Raw genomic sequence first — 18,844 nt, 5'->3', positions numbered from 1 at the left:
GTAGATGGCCATCCTATAATGACCTTCTTTACAATTGGTAGTCGTGAAGAAATTATCACAACCACTACCATGATCCAGCCCGGCGCATTTAACGTAATTTCATGGGCGTAACATTGGAACGTTCTATAATGATGCATACTAGACACAAATACCCCCCCCCCCCCCCCCCAAAAAAAAAACCCCACTGGTGCCGTCAGTATTGTCTAAGGTTCTGCCCTCACCCGTGGTCTTTCGTCCAGGGATGGTAACCCATGTCCTATGACAATAAACACGTATATGCGGATCTCAAACTAGCCTACTTTTCGATTCATAGGATGACTTTGTTAATCAGAAATATTTTCGTTGAATTCAGTCACGCTTGACCTCACTGACTGAGGAGATTTTTGTCACACTGAGCATGCTAATTTTCAATAGGTGAAATACAACCCATAAGTAGTTATACCAGCTGAAATTCCTAAGGATTACGCTTCAAATAAAATCTTAGTCAATAAAGAGATTTTTGAATGAGCACTGTTGGGATGTATTCCGTCTTTTCGTATTGCAGAGTTATCGCTATTGTGAGCAGGTATTGGTTGTTACGTCATTTGTTTGTGAGGGGAACGTCATCGATTTTTGAGAAAACGACGTAATTTTCTCACACAAACCAATGACGTAACAATCAATACCTGCTCACACGAGACGATAACTCTGCAATACGCAAAGACGGAGTAGGGAAATATTGAAAACAGGTACAGGATAGTAAAAGGGAAATATCTGGATCTCAAGTGTTGTAATGAGGACAGTAGTTATTCTTGGCTTTTCATTACCCCTAAGCAAAAGACACTAAAGAAAAACCCCTTTGTTGCGACAGAATTGGGAGGTAAGATATTACCTTACGTCACAGAGATGATTATTGGTTTGTTTAAGTTTAAACATCCTCTCAACAACTGAAGTCATTTAAGGACGTGTATGTAACGTATACTCGCTTGTGTGTATGTGTGCCAGAGTCACTGAAATACAAAGCCGAAGGCACCCAGCACAGCATTCCACCCGGCTACATTAAACTGACAACGGGTAATTAGTTATTGCCATTACACTAAATGTGGAACGTTAAGCAGGAAACAACAACTGACATTTGGAAGAATATATTTGTGTGAGCGTAAATTTAAACCATACTATTTAATTTTTGGTGTGTTTGATATATTTTGAAGATTTGAAAACTCTTTTAATGTAAATATCTAACGACTGATAGACAAAGAACTTATTAGGTGAAGTAATATATAAAAATCTAAACTGGTAAACAGGAACACAACCGACTCAATTATTTGGAAGCGATTTGGAAGCCGTCATGACAGTAGAAAAATAGTTCGAGTCCTCTATAAAGAATAGATGGAAACGAAAAAGTTCTACTGTTTTTGCTGGTACTAAACAATTAAAACCACTGAATTATCTCGGTGTAAAGGATGCTTTGCTTTACCAAAACAGGCGCGTAGCTACCATGTAAGCCAATAAGCCCGGGCTTGCACATAATTTTGACAAGTATAGGTTTTCATGACGTTATTTTTTCTTGCTGATACTATAAAGTGGAGTTTCAACAGGATAGTACATGCCTTCCATAACGTCTTGAAAAAAGAAAAGGGGCCGTGTTTGCCCCGGTCCCCCCCTACACATGTATTATACATGTGTAGGGGAGACCGGGGCAGGTCCGGCCCCTTTTTTAAAACTATATTATAGTTTACAACATATCATTATCTCAGACATCAGGACGTGGGAAATGGCTCCTGAGACGTTCTAGAAAACAAAATTTGCATGGGGAGCCCCCCAAGACCCCCCTTACGGGAGGGGGGTGGGAAGACCCACTCCCGTACCCCCCCCCCCCCCCCCCCCACCCCCTGCTCGCACTATGCGCTTCGGGCGGGGGTGTGTGCCTTCGGCAACCCCACGGGGCTTACACATGGTAAAGGGACTAGCTACGCGCCTGCAAAATATCGGAAAACCAACTCGATTGAGGTGAACAACACATAAGATTGTTGGATTTTGTTTTGAATGATGAGCATCCAATGTAAAGACTTAATCTGTCTTATAATTGTCTGACGGGACTCCAGTCTTGGGGGAATCCACCCCACTTTATCGGTAAAACCGCAATTTCTATTTCATTGTCGCTGGCATTGTTTCAAAATATTTTACTGAAATGTGGAGCAAACCGGACAACGGGAAACCCTGGTTGTATAACATAAAAATGTCTTTGACCCCGTCAACACTATGCATTGCCTCTCTGTCTGATAAGAACGCTGGACGTTCAGAGGTCAAATTTGAACTTTTGTAATACTTGTGTACTGATAAGAATAACTCATTCAACGCATGGACATGTTATCTAAATAAACTTTTATTTGAATTGATGACAAGATGGCTTCCATCCAGATAATTCTAATTCTTTTGGGATTATCCATTTCCAGGGCAACAGACCGTAAGTGTATATAAACATGCCGGATATAAAGATGTTTGATGTTAATATGGAAATATGTTTTTGTAGAATGTCTCTTTATATAAAGAAATGTTTTTAATTTGACTGAATTTCTCTAATAGTCGGTCTTATAGATGATAAGTAAAATAAGGTACTGGAGTGTGTATATATACGATGCATAGCATATACGTTTGACTATATCGCTATGGAATGAATAGGAATTAAATATGTTTATAGTTTAGTCAAAATACAGAGATACAGTTATAACGTGATAACTTATGGTGTATATACATGTACCTATGTCTTATGTTTTGAGTATGAACTCAAGCGTATTGTGACGTCATGAAGAGGTACGGAAATGACCTCTCAACATTTGAGTTTATATAACGACATCCCATGAGCCAATATGATAAAGAGCCAATATGGCCAAATACGTGCGTATTTTAGCCCACCATCATCTGATGGTGGGCTATTCAAATCACTATGCGTCCGTGTTCCGTCGTCCGTCCTTTAACAATTCTTGTTATCTGTATATCTCAAGAAGTACCAGAGGGATCTTTTGATACTGATCGGATAAACAACATGGCCGACAGGCAGCCATCTTGGATTTTGATAGTGAAAGTTTGTTATCGGTATTTCTCAAGAAGTACCAGAGGGATCTTTCTTCATTTTATATGAAGGTTCCCCTTGGTGCTGAGCTATGCAGGGCAACTTTTGAGACTGACCGGATAAACAACATGGCCGACTGGCAGCCATCCTGGATTTTGATAGTGAAAGTTTGTTATCGCTATTTCTCAAGTATTACCAGGGGGATCTTTCGCAAATTTTATAGGTAGGTTCCCCTTTGTCCTTAGCTGTGCAGGGCATTTTTTTAAACTGATCGGCTAAACAATATGACCAACAGGCAGCCATCTTTGATTTTGATAGTGTAAGTTTGTTATCGCTATTTTTCTAAAAGTACCAGAGGGATCTTTCTCAAATTTTATGTGAAGGTTTCCCTTGATCCCTTCTTGTTGCAGCAGTGCCTAAAATGGACAGTCGCCTGGCGGTTAAAGTCTTGCTCCAGCGACCAAAAGTTATCAAAAGTGAGGTAGTCACTGGCCCAGCAAAAACAGTTTGGGCGACTGAAGTTTAATTAATGAATAAAATAAATGTTAGTCCCTTCCACATTGACTGGTGGGCAGTACATTTTTTAAGTTGTCATTACTTGAATTTGAATCGAACTGTCCGTGATTTAGAAAATCTGATATGTAGGTTCCCCTTGATCCTTCGCTGTGCATGCTATATTTTGAAGCTGATCATAACAACAAAATGGCTAAAGAAAGAACTTAACAGACCTTTCTTATGTTGCAATGATTTATTCTATTTCTTTCACAATAAGTACTGTACTAGTAAATATGTGAAATGACAAACTCACTTTGAAGGTTGGCTTTCATACACATCAGTATTAAGTTTAGATCAAAGGTTACCTCAAGGTGCATTTACTTTTAACATGACTCGATCAAACAGATTAGAGGAGAGAAGAGAAAAGATCGAACTGACAAAGAACTAATGAAGATGGTACAATGGTGGGCGCCAAGATCCCTCTGGGATCTCTTGTATCTAATTCCTGTTCTATGATCTCTTTCCTAGCCAGAGGTACTCCCCTTGGTTGAATCTTAATAGAAGAAGCATTTTTGGTCTCTATGTTATGCTAAGCTAAGGTGCTCCTACCAAAGGTGCCATCTTCCTCTACAAAAATATCCTGAAACTGTTTCACTAAGAGCTTGAGATGCACTTTCTTTTGAACGTTCAGATCTTGAGAACTGTTTTCTATGAGGGTTTCAAGATGTTTTGGGAGCTAACCTCCTAAGTTCTCAACTAACCCAGAACCCTCTCCACAGTCCCAATCACTCTGTTCTAGGCTCTACTAAAAGCCTGGTTTCTGGTAAGTGACCATCTGTTTTGCACTCTATACACTTTTCCGACTGAGAAGGTTTCAAAGTATCCAAGTCAGAATATCAAGAGTAGATACAACAAAAGTGTGTTTAAAACTAGCTTAACCAACTTGGAAGTTTATCTTTCATCTTACCCTAAGTTTAGAAACGACATAGGAGAGAACAGACACAGGAGACCCAGTGTCTATCAGCATCATACATGTAACATTATGCACCTGCACATCTGGGATCTCTTGTTGCAATTGTCGCAGAAATAACTAAAATTAATATCCATCACCTGTGAGATTTAAGAATACGTTTATTTGAATGGCGGATACAAAATGTAGGATATTATAGATCTGTCTGTAAAATCATAAGATGAACAAAAATAGTACCTTAGTTATTTTACAGCAGGTTTGGACACTAGCAACGAAAAACTAACAAGCCCAAATGAGAGATTGTCCCCTCTTGTTCTGTATCGCCATCGTATGGACCGTGTGTGACGCGGGGGCCGCGTTGGCCAAGGCGTCTGACACTCTCTTACCACTAGCCCTCCACCACTGGGTCGCGAGTTTGAGACCTACGTGGGGCAGTCGTCAGGTACTGGCCGTAGGTCGGTGGTTTTTCTCCGGGAACTTCGGCTTTCCTCCACCATCAAAACCTTGCATGTCCTTAAATGAACATATCTGTTAATAGGACGTAAAACACAAACAAACAAACATACAATTTGTGTGACGTTTAATGATGTGAACGGGAGTGTTGTTTCTCCACAGCTTTACAGCCGGTTCTTTTTGAAACTGAGTTGGTGAGGCAGCGTCGAAGTCGTTTCCTAAGGACAAAGCGAACGTCTTCCATGGGATACAGGTATAAAGATCTTGCATGCCAATCTAACATTTTGACATTGTTTTGATGACGTATCTGGTACAGGGTTGCATTGCCTCTTAGGGACATTGCGTCCGTTTCCTGCTATTTCAAAACTTGGACATCGACAAGTCTGAATATTTCATCTCGATAACGGTCACATTCCCACCGACGACAACTAGCCTTGTGTAATTTCCACTGCAAACCGCAAATATCACTCAAAGCCATGCACTATACCTCAAATATTGACACCCCAAGCCATGTACTATACTTTCAAAAGTGACACCCCAAGCCACGCACTATACTTCAAATATTGACACCCCAAGCCATGTACTATACTTCAATAGTGACACCCCACTGAAGCCAGGAACTATACTTCCAATAGTGACACCCCAAGCCATGCACTATACTTCCAATAGTGACAACCAAGCCATGCACTATACTTTCAATAGTGACACCTCAAGCCATGTACTATACTTCAATAGTGACACCCCACTGAAGCCATGCACTATACCTCAATAGTGGGACCCCAAGCCACGCACTATACTTCCAATATTGACACCCCAAGCCACGCACTATACTTCAAATAGTGACACCCCAAGTCATGCCCTATACTTCCAATAGCGACACCCCAAGCCATGCACTATATTTGCAATAGTGACACCCCAAGCCATGCACTATACTTCCATAGTGACACCCCAAGCCATGTGTTATACTTTCAATAGTGACATCCCAAGCCAAGCACTATAATTCCAATAGTGACACCCCAAGCCATGTACTATACTTCCAATAGTGACACCCCAAGTCATGCACTATACTTCAATAGTTAAACCCAAGCCACACTATACTTCCAATAGGGACAGCCCAAGCCACGCACTATACTTCAATAGTGACACCCCAAGCCATGCACTATACTTCAATAGTGACACCCAAGCCACACTATACTTCCAATAGTGACAGCCCAAGCCACGCACTATACTTCAATAGTGACACCCCAAGCCATGCACTATACTTCCAATAGTGACACCCCAACCCATGCACTATACTTCAATAGTGCCACCCCAAGCCATGCACTATACTTCGATAGTGACACCCCAAGCCATGTGTTATACTTTCAATAGTGACATCCCAAGCCATGCACTATAATTCCAATAGTGACACCCCAAGCCACGCACTATACTTCAATAGTGACACCCCAAGCCATGCACTATACTTCCATAGTGACACCCCAAGCCATGTGCTATACTTTCAATAGTGACATCCCAAGCCATGCACTATAATTCCAATAGTGACACCCCAAGCCATGTACTATACTTCCAATAGTTACACCCCAAGCCATGCATTATACTTCCAATAGTGACACCCCAAGCCACGCACTATACTTCAATAGTGACACCCAAGCCCCACTATACTTCCAATAGTGACACCCCAAGCCACGCACTATACTTCAATAGTGACACCCCAAGCCATGTACTATACTTCAATAGTGACATCCCAAGTCATGCACTATGCTTCCAATAGTGACACCCCAAGTCATGCACTATACTTCAATAGTGACCCCCAAGCCATGAACTATACTTCAAAAGTGACACTTTCAAAAGACAACATATAATAAATACTACACCCAAGCCATGAACTATACTTCAAAAGTGACACCCAAGCCATGCACTATACTTCAATAGTGACACCTAAGCCATGCACTATACTTCAATAGTGACACCCCAAGTCATGCACTATACTTCAAATAGTGACACCTCACTGAAGCCATGCAGTATATTTCAAATAGTGACACCCCACTGAAGCCAAGCACTATATTTCAAATAGTGACACCCCAAGCCACGTACTATACTTCAATAGTGACACCCCAAGTCATGCACTATATTTCCAATAGTGACACCCAAAGTCATGAACTATACTTCAAATAGTGACACCCCACTGAAGCCATGCACTATATTTCAAATAGTGACACCCCAATCCATGCACTATACTTCAATAGTTACAACCAAGCCACACTATACTTCCAATAGTGACACCCCAAGCCATGCACTATACTTCCAATAGTGACACCCCAAGCCATGTACTATACTTCCAATAGTGACACCCCAAGCCATGCACAATACTTCCAATAGTGACACCACAAGCCACGCACTATACTTCAATAGTGACACCCAAGCCACACTATACTTCCAATAATGACACCCCAAGCCACGCACTATACTTCAATAGTGACACCCCAAGCCATTCACTATACTTCAAATAGTGACACCCCAAGCCATGCACTATACTTCAAATAGTGACACCCCAAGCAATGCATGATTCTACCAATGACTTAACAGCAATCGACCGTGTGCACACTTCCGGCGTGCTGGGTTGTGAAAGAACTGTGAAACTGTGAACATTACTGTGGCTCGTGATACCTTGTCTTATAGATGGCCAAGGTATATGACGAACCTCTCGAGGGTTGGTGACACGTGGTCTGCCAGACCTTGGACAATCAGATACCGATCTAGTGTGACGGACGATGATATCACAGCACAAGCGAACTTTCCCGCAAGCTCTTCGACAGTCTTGACATTATTTAGCGATGATTCTGTTAGACTTAAAATCTCTCATTGACTGGTACTTCTGCATGATTGATGGGGCGTTAGCGTGCTGTATCCGACTTAGCGTGTCGTAATAGGTGACGCATAGTGTAACAAAACACGAGTGACACGTGTTGATGGTTGGTTGGAAGTTTATTCTGGTAACCTCAAGTGTAAGGTTCGGTCTCTGTCGTCTGTAGCTGTACCCAAGTGCAGTCTCTGACCGTCTCTAGCCTTCTAGCCTCTTCTCTAGCCGTCCCTAGCCCTTCTGACATTATTTCTTTTCTAGGTTATATTTATACCCCATACCCACAGCATTCGTGTTACTAGGATGCCATGATCTTTCATAAGGTCCATAAACCCATCATAATCAATTTAGTTTGCACGTGCATAGCTGGTCAGTTGAGATTTAAGATCATATCTATATAATCTTGGCTTCACTTAGCTACTTCCTAGGTATACGTAACCATCTGCACCTATACGACTATACCCTCATATATTGAATTTAACTTTCTGACCTGTACCTCCTCAGGCTACTTTTAATCAATTACCACAACTTCGTAGCACCGACTGTGTCACAATGGTTTGGTTTGGCCGTATTGGTGTTTCAAGCACGAGCATCCATGTATGTGTTGTAGGCGATATGTTGATGTATGTGTTGTAGGCGATACGTTGATGTATGTGTTGTAGGCGATACGTTGATGTATGTGTTGTAGGCGATATGTTGATGTATGTGTTGTAGGCGATATGTTGATGTATGTGTTGTAGGCGATACGTTGATGTATGTGTTGTAGGCGATACGTTGATGTATGTGTTGTAGGCGATACGTTGATGTATGTGTTGTAGGCGATACGTTGATGTATGTGTTGTAGGCGATACGTTGATGTATGTGTTGTAGGCGATACGTTGATGTATGTGTTGTAGGCGATACGTTGATGTATGTGTTGTAGGCGATACGTTGATGTATGTGTTGTAGGCGATACGTTGATGTATGTGTTGTAGGCGATACGTTGATGTATGTGTTGTAGGCGATACGTTGATGTATGTGTTGTAGGCGATACGTTGATGTATGTGTTGTAGGCGATACGTTGATGTATGTGTTGTAGGCGATACGTTGATGTATGTGTTGTAGGCGATACGTTGATGTATGTGTTGTAGGCGATACGTTGATGTATGTGTTGTAGGCGATACGTTGATGTATGTGTTGTAGGCGATACGTTGATGTATGTGTTGTAGGCGATACGTTGATGTATGTGTTGTAGGCGATACGTTGATGTATGTGTTGTAGGCGATACGTTGATGTATGTGTTGTAGGCGATACGTTGATGTATGTGTTGTAGGCGATACGTTGATGTATGTGTTGTAGGCGATACGTTGATGTATGTGTTGTAGGCGATACGTTGATGTATGTGTTGTAGGCGATACGTTGATGTATGTGTTGTAGGCGATACGTTGATGTATGTGTTGTAGGCGATACGTTGATGTATGTGTTGTAGGCGATACGTTGATGTATGTGTTGTAGGCGATACGTTGATGTATGTGTTGTAGGCGATACGTTGATGTATGTGTTGTAGGCGATACGTTGATGTATGTGTTGTAGGCGATACGTTGATGTATGTGTTGTAGGCGATACGTTGATGTATGTGTTGTAGGCGATATGTTGATGTATGTGTTGTAGGCGATATGTTGATGTATGTGTTGTAGGCGATACGTTGATGTATGTGTTGTAGGCGATACGTTGATGTATGTGTTGTAGGCGATACGTTGATGTATGTGTTGTAGGCGATACGTTGATGTATGTGTTGTAGGCGATACGTTGATGTATGTGTTGTAGGCGATACGTTGATGTATGTGTTGTAGGCGATACGTTGATGTATGTGTTGTAGGCGATACGTTGATGTATGTGTTGTAGGCGATACGTTGATGTATGTGTTGTAGGCGATATGTTGATGTATGTGTTGTAGTCGATACGTTGATATTATGTGTTGTAGGCGATACGTTGATGTATTTGTCTACTTGCAGTAGGGCGAATCTGATGCCAACGTTATAGTTTTACCTTACTGAAATACCACGCCAAAGACACCCAGGACAATATACCACCTGACCATATCATACCAACAACGGGTTAACCAGTTGTGGTGATTGACATAAATGCTGAACGTTTTACAGGGAACAATAACTACCATATAACGGCCTTTGGTATGTTCTGGCTTTCCTCGCAGCGGCAAATGTTCAACGCCAAGGTCAAAAGTTAGGTATTGCCAGTAAGGCAAACATGGAAATGGTTATTAGGAAACGGAGAGAAAATATAAAGATCTCTAATACAGCAAGAGGGGCAGCAGATTTTATATAGGGCCAAGTAGAGGACACGAAAGCAAATTCCAAATTCTGCAGATGATTTAAATATGACAAACGTGGGACTCGTGCGGAATCGGAGTATTCGTACTGGCCTGCTTCTAAGGCGAAATGGAGAAACCAGAACTGATCTGTGTCCCCATTGTGACACTTGGAATCTCCAATTTCCCCCACTTCCCTACTGTGAGGTGTCCCACTAGGCACCCGCTTCATATCAAACTGTCAGTTAATTGCCTTGATATTCCACGGCATATAAAAAACACGCGCTTAAATAATATATATGGTGTTCAAATCGTGTTATATATCTTGTTTTACAGTGTGTACCAGTCAGTCTGGAGGCTCGTGTGTAAACAAGTACTTTAATAGCTGTATGTCTGGATACTACTACTCCACCACAGGCTGTAGTAGGAACGAGGAGATCTGCTGTATACCTCCTAGTCGTGTACCGTCACAAACATTACAGCCAGGTAACCGCTTAATCAATACAGCAAGGTAACCTCACAAATAGTACAGCCAGGTAACCTCTTAATCAATACAGCCAGGTAACCTCACAAATAATACAGCCATGTCACCTCACAAACAATACAGCCAGGTCACCTCACAAACAATACAGCCAGGTCACCTCACAAACAGTTCAACCAGGTAACCTCAAAAACAATACAGTCAGGTTACCTCTTAATCAATACAGCTAGCTCACAGACAACACTGCCAGGTACCATTGTTTATAGTACGAACAGGTAATAAATGACAGGAGACCTATTTGATATAGGAAAGCTTACCCTTCCGATTCAAAGATTTATACTGTGACTATCACTGCTGTTGTTTTTGCCTCTTTCTTCTGCTGTCCTTGTGTCGTTACACTGTTATAAAGCTGTTTACGTTACCTGACAAGTCTTTATAGAACACATTAGAAGTAGGTTGTGTGACTTCAAAGAGAATTTGACTTACAACTACCATGCTCAGCACTTTTCTTCTAGTAATTCTCATTTTTGAAACACGAATATTTTATTACAGATTTCGATATATTGGAAACAATATTTTAAATTCGTCTATTTACAGAAGGTGGTGTTGCAAAACATCTCTCTCTCTCTCTTTCTCTCTCTCTCTCTCTGTTTATTACTTTATATAACAATGTTTTGATAAGTACATGATTTTGTTACAGATATACATTTGAAACTCAAAACGCATAATTTCTGTTTATGTGACATTTAAATGTAGGTCAGTGCGGTATACAAACCAATGTAGGGACCAACAGGATTGTAGGAGGGACGCCGGCGGCAGTAGGGGAATTCCCCTGGCAGGTATTTATGGGCTGTTATATCACTTAATAGTATCACAATTGTTATCTCTGTTTAGTTTTACGTGGCTGTTTTTTTCCGATTGTGTTATGCGACATCTAAAAAACGGCTGATTGAGGACTATACCTGTGCAAAAGCGGAATATATACTCATCTTAACGAATAACTGTTATATACATTGAATAAATCAGAGGTATGATACTAACAAACTACATAAATATTTACCCCATATTCTGTTGTCTCAAAGAAAATTAATCCCAGAAATGATATGACCTCACATGTTTGTCAATTTACAAATTTCACACAATGGTAACACCTATATTCTATTGTTTCTTGGTTCTCGATATTAATTCATGTTAAACAATTTGGTTCAACGCCCCCCCCCCCCCTTTCAAAAGAAGAAGATGATATAATTAAAAAGGGACATAACGTAAGCCGGATGACAGTTAAACATCGCCGGCCAAAAGTGTTGACTCGTTGACTCATTACTAGCAAATGATTGACTCATACCGACGTGTAACACCAATTAGACTTACTTGTCAATAGTTTTGACTGTTGCCTGACAAACTTCGATTAACTGATAGCAGAGCTCACTAAACATCGTTTAAAGAAACTTATAATGAAAATAATGTCAGATAACATTTTTTTATTGATCAAGTAACAAAACAAATGTTTCTTGTCGTTACAAGCAACAATTGAAACTATTTTACCTGGCGACGAGTTCAACTGAATAATAAGCTGTTTCTGAGGCCGCGGAGTAAATGTTTTGACTATTGACTGTAAAGGCATATGACTACTCTATAACGCCTCGAAACAAGGTGTATACCGTGTATTCCCGGTATTCTAATGTTTTAATTCAGAGTGCACACAAATTAACCCTTATATCCTGATAATTAATTAAAAATGAAAAACAATCTCCGACCCATTCGTTCACAGGTGTCCATGCAGTCACATGGTCAGCACGTGTGCGGAGGGATATTGATAGCGGACCAATGGGTGCTAACGGCTGCTCACTGCTTTCGCGAGTAAGTTCTCTTGAACCGTTGCAAACTTTCACAGATTGATGTCATTGTTAGCGTGGAACATATTGAATACTGTGTGTCTTTGGTAGTCGCTTATCGACATTTTACCCATATTTACTATAGTATCGTTCCATATGTTTTTAATTTCTATATACATTAAGTCAATCCGTAATATGTATGTAACCGTAAATGAGAATACAAAATGTAACCGTAGATGAGAATAAAAATAGTGTCATGGCTTACAAACATGGGTTTACCTGGTTATCCGTGCCCTCCAGTTCATCACATTTACTATTGTACAATTACAAGTAGGGTAAGCGAGATACAAGACATATAAAGTAGTCAATGGGTTATACTATTACTGCTGGTAGGGCGCTAAGCCCGATAAACCATACAAATTACATAGAAACATTGCTGTCATATCTAATCGTTTTCGTTGTCTGAAGCTTCTTTCCACTCGTGAACCTAATTGCACATTTGAAACTAAATATTTTTAAACCACGACAGTCTTTCTATTTAATCAGTGTACCTCGAGTAAAGCACGAGTCGAGTATATCCCACTTTATGATGGAAAAGGGAGATAGTTGTGGAATTCCTTGAGGCATTGCGTCACCTTACTGCATCAATTGTAATAGTTATGACATTAACTTTTTCTTTTAACATTTTTCTGTCGTTTGTCCTTACTTTCTCGCCTCTCTTTGCACACATACCGTTTTCTGCTGTTCGGCCATGTATGAACTTCTCATCTTGATATCGGTGTCAAATCTGTCAACACGTGCAAGCTTTTTCCTTGCAGCTCGTGCACACGTTTGACCATCATATTTGCTAATAACGTGTAAATACGTGTCTCTCTGGTATACTGAGATATATAAATATAAAGATTTCATGTACAGTAATTAACATGCGTGGTCATATAGAGGGATACAGTATAATAGAAACGGAGATGTACTGCAGTTACATATAATAAATACTTTCATGCAGGGGAACAGACAGAATTAATATATTTGATAAAAGTACATACTTTTTTTAGGAATGCTTTTCTTTTAGATGACATTATAACCTTAAGCGATACTACACTATCATAGAGGATAGGGATATTTTCCTTTCATTATCTAATGCCGGACATTCAAATATATAATGGAATTCATCTCCGATAATACGTTCATATCTTGGTATATTACTCCTAATTCCGGCTTACGACGTGGTGTTAATTTGAAATTAAAAATGAATGCATGGGAAAAGATGGGAATGGTACATGTATATATAAATGTTCAAACTCAGCCACTTCTCTATAACCACATGGAACCTATTGAGGCCACGATAATTTGATTTAACAAGAAACTAACACTCACATACCATATATAAGAACATAGAATACCAACATTAAATTTGAACTGCTAACTTGTATGATACCTGAAAGGTAATGCCATGTACAGCTCATTGTTTATTTATGAACTTATGATTACGGAGCTGTGACGTTATTGGCAATGGACTTCATTTTATTACCAATACTATCAACCAGCTTTTATTTATGTCCTACAGCTGACAGCAGAGGAAATGTAAACATTCCTATAGTCAGAATACAATCTGTGTATCTGTGTATAAATAAATATATATAGGACTAGTAGTTAGCGCCTGATAAGGCAGCTCCTGCGAATTCCTCAATATTGTATTGATTAATATATATATGCTAATTGTATTGACTGTATAAAATTGTATATCTATGTACTGTAAAGCGTTTTAGAGTGGCTTATGTTAGCTAGATAGGGCGCTATATCAAATGTTGTATATTTTTATATTTTTAAATCGCCAATAACAGTTAAATACAGTTTGGTTGTATTATATACATAAATGACCTCAGGCGATTCCCTTCAGGATGTTTATAATCAAACTTCAGATTGATGTATAACAGATAGAGTTGGAACAATTCGAATTCCTATTTATTCTTGTTATATACCTTGATATGTAAATGCATATTTGTGTTTTAAACCAAATCAATTAGAAGGAAATAAACGGATAAAACACTCATTATTATTTTTGCCGTGAAACAATGACATCATCTCGTTGTTTTTGTGACGTCACCATGAGTGCCATTACATATGTTGGTATTCCACTATAAATAAAAACACATTGTCAATACAGTGATACTTTGCTGCTATTATACTGTTATCAATCTGTTGAAACAATATACAGTAAAAGTAAATAAACAAAGTGTTGCATTCCTTTTTTATATCAATGTTATTAAAAGGATACACAGAACATCAATGTAATTGAATTGTTCTTAACCCAGGTTAAGGAATAGTACAGGTGAATACACAAACATTATTACAATTGTAATGCATTGTTATTAATATGCTATCAAACTGTTATTACACTGTCCAGAAAAAATAAATAAACAAAACGTTATATTCGACATCAATGTAATTTACCTGCTATTGCTTCATTGTTATTAATATGTTATCAAACTGTTATAAACAAAACGTTGTTCCAATTTTAATTCATTGACATGACATTGTTATCAAATTGTGGTTACACTGGTGTGCACAGTGACTAAAATATATGAAACATCCTCTTTTACCTTGTAGAAACAAGAATCCCTTTGCTTGGACAGTTGTTCTAGGTGAACACGATCGAGCAGTTCTCGAAGGTTATGAGAAACTGGAAAAGGTTGAGACCCTCTTTATTCATTCTCAGTTTGACGAAACATCATTCACCAACGATATTGCCATCGTAAAGCTAGGAGATAGAATTAACATTGACGGGCAGTACGTACGATCAGTCTGTCTACCCGGCATGAATGATACATACGATAACATGATTTGTTCCATAACCGGATGGGGAGCTGCGTTTACTGGTAAGCTATGATCATTACTGGATAGGGCGTTGCGTTTACTGGTAAGCTATGATCATTACTGGATGGGGCGCTGCGTTTACTGGTAAGCTATGATCATTACTGGATGGGGCGTTGCGTTTACTGGTAAGCAATGATCATTACTGGATGGGGCGCTGCGTTTACTGGTAAGCTATGATCATTACTGGATGGGCGCTGCGTTTACTGGTAAGCAATGATCATTACTGGATGGGGAGCTGCGTTTACTGGTAAGCTAAGATCATTACTGGATGGGGCGCTGCGTTTACTGGTAAGCTAAGATCATTACTGGATGGGGCGTTGCGTTTACAGGTAAGCTATGATCATTACTGGATGGGGAGCTGCGTTTACTGGTAAGTTATGAGCATTACCGGATGGGGCGCTGCATTTACCGGTAAGTTATGATCATTACTGGATGGGGACGTAATTTTCTCACACAAACTAATGACGTAACAATGGGGCGCTGCGTTTACTGGTAAGCTATGATTATTACTGGATAGGGCGCTGCGTTTACTGGGAAGCTACGAACTAGTACGTTCTTATCATAACTGGGCGGAGCTACGTTTACCAGTACATGAAAGGAATGATCATTCCTAGGTGGGGCGCTGTGTTTACTTGTAAGTTATGATAATTACTGGATGGTGCGCCGCGTTTAATAGTAAGCTATTGACTAGTACGTGATTATCATAACACGTTGGAGCTGCGTTTACTGGTAAGTTATGAGCATTACCGGATGGGGCGCTGCATTTACCGGTAAGTTATGATCATTACTGGATGGGGCGCTGCGTTAACTGGTAAGTTACAGTTACTAATGGGTGGGCGCTGCGTTTACCGGTAAGTTATGATCATTACCGGGTAGGGAGCTACATTTACTGGTAAGGTAGCATCTTTCTTTTAACTGGTTGGGGAGCCGCTTTTTCGAATTTGTTAGTAAGTTTTCTTGTGATTGAACGTCCCCGCATACAAAAACAGCAAGGTCATACAAAGACGGGCACCTCCGCAGAAACGAAAGGACAGAAAAAGACAGAAAGACATAAAAACAGTTCCTGAATGTAACAATAGGGGCAGCAGATCAACTTTGTTTTTTTCAAACATTTGTTTTGCCAAACTGGATCCCTGAAAAGATATAAACATACCGGTATACCATAATATTAGTCAACAAACAACATTATACATACAAATATCGGCTTATCATCCAAGAGACAGTTCTGTGTAATTCTGCAGCAACACAAAAAATAAAATAAAAAATAAAACAGAGCATTGTCAATGCGGTGCTATTTTCGATCACATGATAACATCAAACAATTACTGCTCAGCAAATGTCGATTAAATTGTTTGTTGCCTTTTATTAAAACTAAGGAGATTATTATGTTCTATTTTTACTACTGAAACCTTTTAGTTACTGTACACCGAAAAACTGTCGCCGTATCAAACTTCACCCCTTGCTGATAAAATCATACTCGCCTAGTGTTAATTTCGCCTTTCACATAGAATAACTGTGTATTATCGTTGTTCACCAATTCTGTCTTTTCGTATTGTTTCGAGTTATCTGCTCTTGTGAGCAGGTGTTGATTGCTACGTCTTTTGTTTGTGAGAGTAACGTCATACATTTTTGAGAAAACGACGTAATTTTCTCACACAAACTAATGACGTAACAATCAATACCGGCTCACAAGAGCAGATAACTCTGCAATACGAAAAGACGGTATTCGCTGTAATGTTAAATTCTCACTCATTACAGAAGGCGGAAAAGGCGAAAATTAAAATGCGGCGAAAATTCCCCAGTATACAGTATTGGTGGTTCTGCACAGATTAGTCTTTTGTTAATAACATATAAAGCCGGGGTTGTAATTTTACCCTTGAATGAACGACGAGAAAAATGTCGTTAAGTTTATACTTATAACTACAAATAACTAGCTATCCGCCGTTAACAGGTGGCCACGGTACGCATGCGCTGTACAAAGCAGATCTACCCCTGATTTCTAATCAGGTCTGTTCCTACCTGATGGACCGCACAATCCCCGGCACGGAGATATGTGCAGGACAGAAACATGGAGGAGTCGACAGCTGTCAGGTATTGATGTGGTTTTATACACACATTTATATGTAAATGAGAATCTCCGTCAGTTAAGAGTAGTTTAGGGATGGAAGTGGGGTTGGGGTGTTATTGAGTGATATGACGTGGGAGAAGAGTCTTTTCGTCTCATTGCGCTGAAAAATGAAAAGTCAGAACATGTATGCTTCTGGTGTGTTTATACATGAACACATGTATATAATTATTATGTATGTGATATGTCGTGTTTTGGGAAATATTTCGACTAAATTGCACTTTCGTGGAATTTCTTCAAACACGTAATGGAGTATTCTCCCCATTTCTCTTTTATTTCCACATGAATTGGTTTGCTGACAAACGAACCTACACCATCACTGTTTAAGGAGACTTGTTAAAGCATGTGTTATGGTCACCATGGTTATCTTAAAAAGTCGTTACTTTCCTTCTCCATACAACAAACAGTATTACACGGAACCCAAAACCATTTATACGGCGAAGTGTCATGGCTTCCAAACTACATCCTTTTGGATACCCAAATGAAAGCTGTGGTTCTGTTTGGGTTGAAGATAAATACTTATTTATAATAAAATACTGATAAAATATAAATTGTAGCTCAGTATTCGGCTGATAGTGTTTATGAGAATTATTTTAATACTGGATTCATTTGTTTAGTTCAAGCTCTCTACATCCTATTGTCGGACGGCAGGTTTAGTACAGTCTCATTATTGATTAAGATAGGCAAATTATCTAAACATATTCCCGCAAAAAGTTAAGGTTTTCCCGTAAGCTATTTATGTTTTCTTCGTAACTAGATAAATGCATGGATATTTTCTAAGTGACTAGGGTAACCAGGATTTGTTTTCATTAATATAGCAAACAATCATTATTTCTCTGTATCGAGGTTTAATTGGGGTTTTTTGGTTGCTATGGTAACCAACGATAATTTCTGTTCCCAGGGTGATTCTGGTGGACCGTTGGTTTGTCTCAAAAATGGAAAATGGAATGTGGTTGGCATAGTTTCCTGGGGTTACTCATGTGCGCAGGCGTACACTCCGGGAGTATACACCCGTGTGCAATCGTATCTAACGTGGATTTATCAGGTGATGGCGTCATATGGAGCTGCTACGGTACTTGGATAACCTGTGTGTTAGGATTTGCTGTATTAAAATCAGTGATCGACAACATTGTTGTTTTCTATTTTGACATAACTTTGTCCTGTCCTACACCTTTTCTTTAGCTTTTTTATCTTGTATCAAAAATCTTCTCTCTTGATTAGTTCAAACTACAATTCGCGGATACAAAAACAGTATTCATAAATTATTAGTTATCTCTGGGGTAGTATGGGTCTACGGGCTCATAGACCCCGTCTGGTTTTGATAGGCTCGGGGTCTATAAACACCAGACGGGGTATATGAGCCCGTAGACCCCTCCTTTCCCAGAGCTAAC

General features: G+C 39.6%; 1 protein-coding gene across 2 annotated transcripts; it reads left to right on the top strand.

Moving 5' to 3' along the window:
• Positions 1 to 2,325: 2,325 nt before the first annotated feature.
• Positions 2,326 to 18,580, top strand: LOC110465206 (chymotrypsinogen A-like). 2 transcript variants are annotated; one of them, XM_021520876.1, is made up of 7 exons: positions 2,326 to 2,446; positions 10,475 to 10,624; positions 11,376 to 11,458; positions 12,391 to 12,479; positions 15,062 to 15,330; positions 17,280 to 17,419; positions 18,355 to 18,580. In XM_021520876.1, exons 1-7 carry the CDS (start codon positions 2,386 to 2,388, stop codon positions 18,535 to 18,537), a joined length of 975 nt encoding a protein of 324 aa, XP_021376551.1. In that variant the 5' UTR covers positions 2,326 to 2,385; the 3' UTR covers positions 18,538 to 18,580. The 2 variants fall into 2 exon arrangements, with proteins under 2 accessions (XP_021376551.1, XP_021376552.1); XM_021520877.1 differs by lacking the exon at positions 2,326 to 2,446 and adding an exon at positions 5,138 to 5,223.
• The last annotated feature ends 264 nt before the right edge of the window (positions 18,581 to 18,844 follow it).

The sequence above is a fragment of the Mizuhopecten yessoensis genome, unplaced genomic scaffold, assembly GCF_002113885.1.
Source record: "Mizuhopecten yessoensis strain PY_sf001 unplaced genomic scaffold, ASM211388v2 scaffold11061, whole genome shotgun sequence".
In the NCBI taxonomy this organism is placed as follows: Eukaryota; Metazoa; Mollusca; class Bivalvia; order Pectinida; family Pectinidae; genus Mizuhopecten; species Mizuhopecten yessoensis.
Note: the sequence above shows the minus strand (reverse complement) of the source record. Positions and strands in the feature narration are given on the sequence as shown.

Bases quoted from the DNA above. Each gene is read 5' to 3' on its own strand.
- LOC110465206 (XM_021520876.1), top strand. From the start codon at position 2,386: ATGGCTTCCATCCAGATAATTCTAATTCTTTTGGGATTATCCATTTCC. The intron at 10,625-11,375 runs GTAACCGCTTAA...ATTTAAATGTAG, and splicing joins GTCACAAACATTACAGCCAG to GTCAGTGCGGTATACAAACC. The intron at 15,331-17,279 runs GTAAGCTATGAT...CGCCGTTAACAG, and splicing joins ATGGGGAGCTGCGTTTACTG to GTGGCCACGGTACGCATGCG.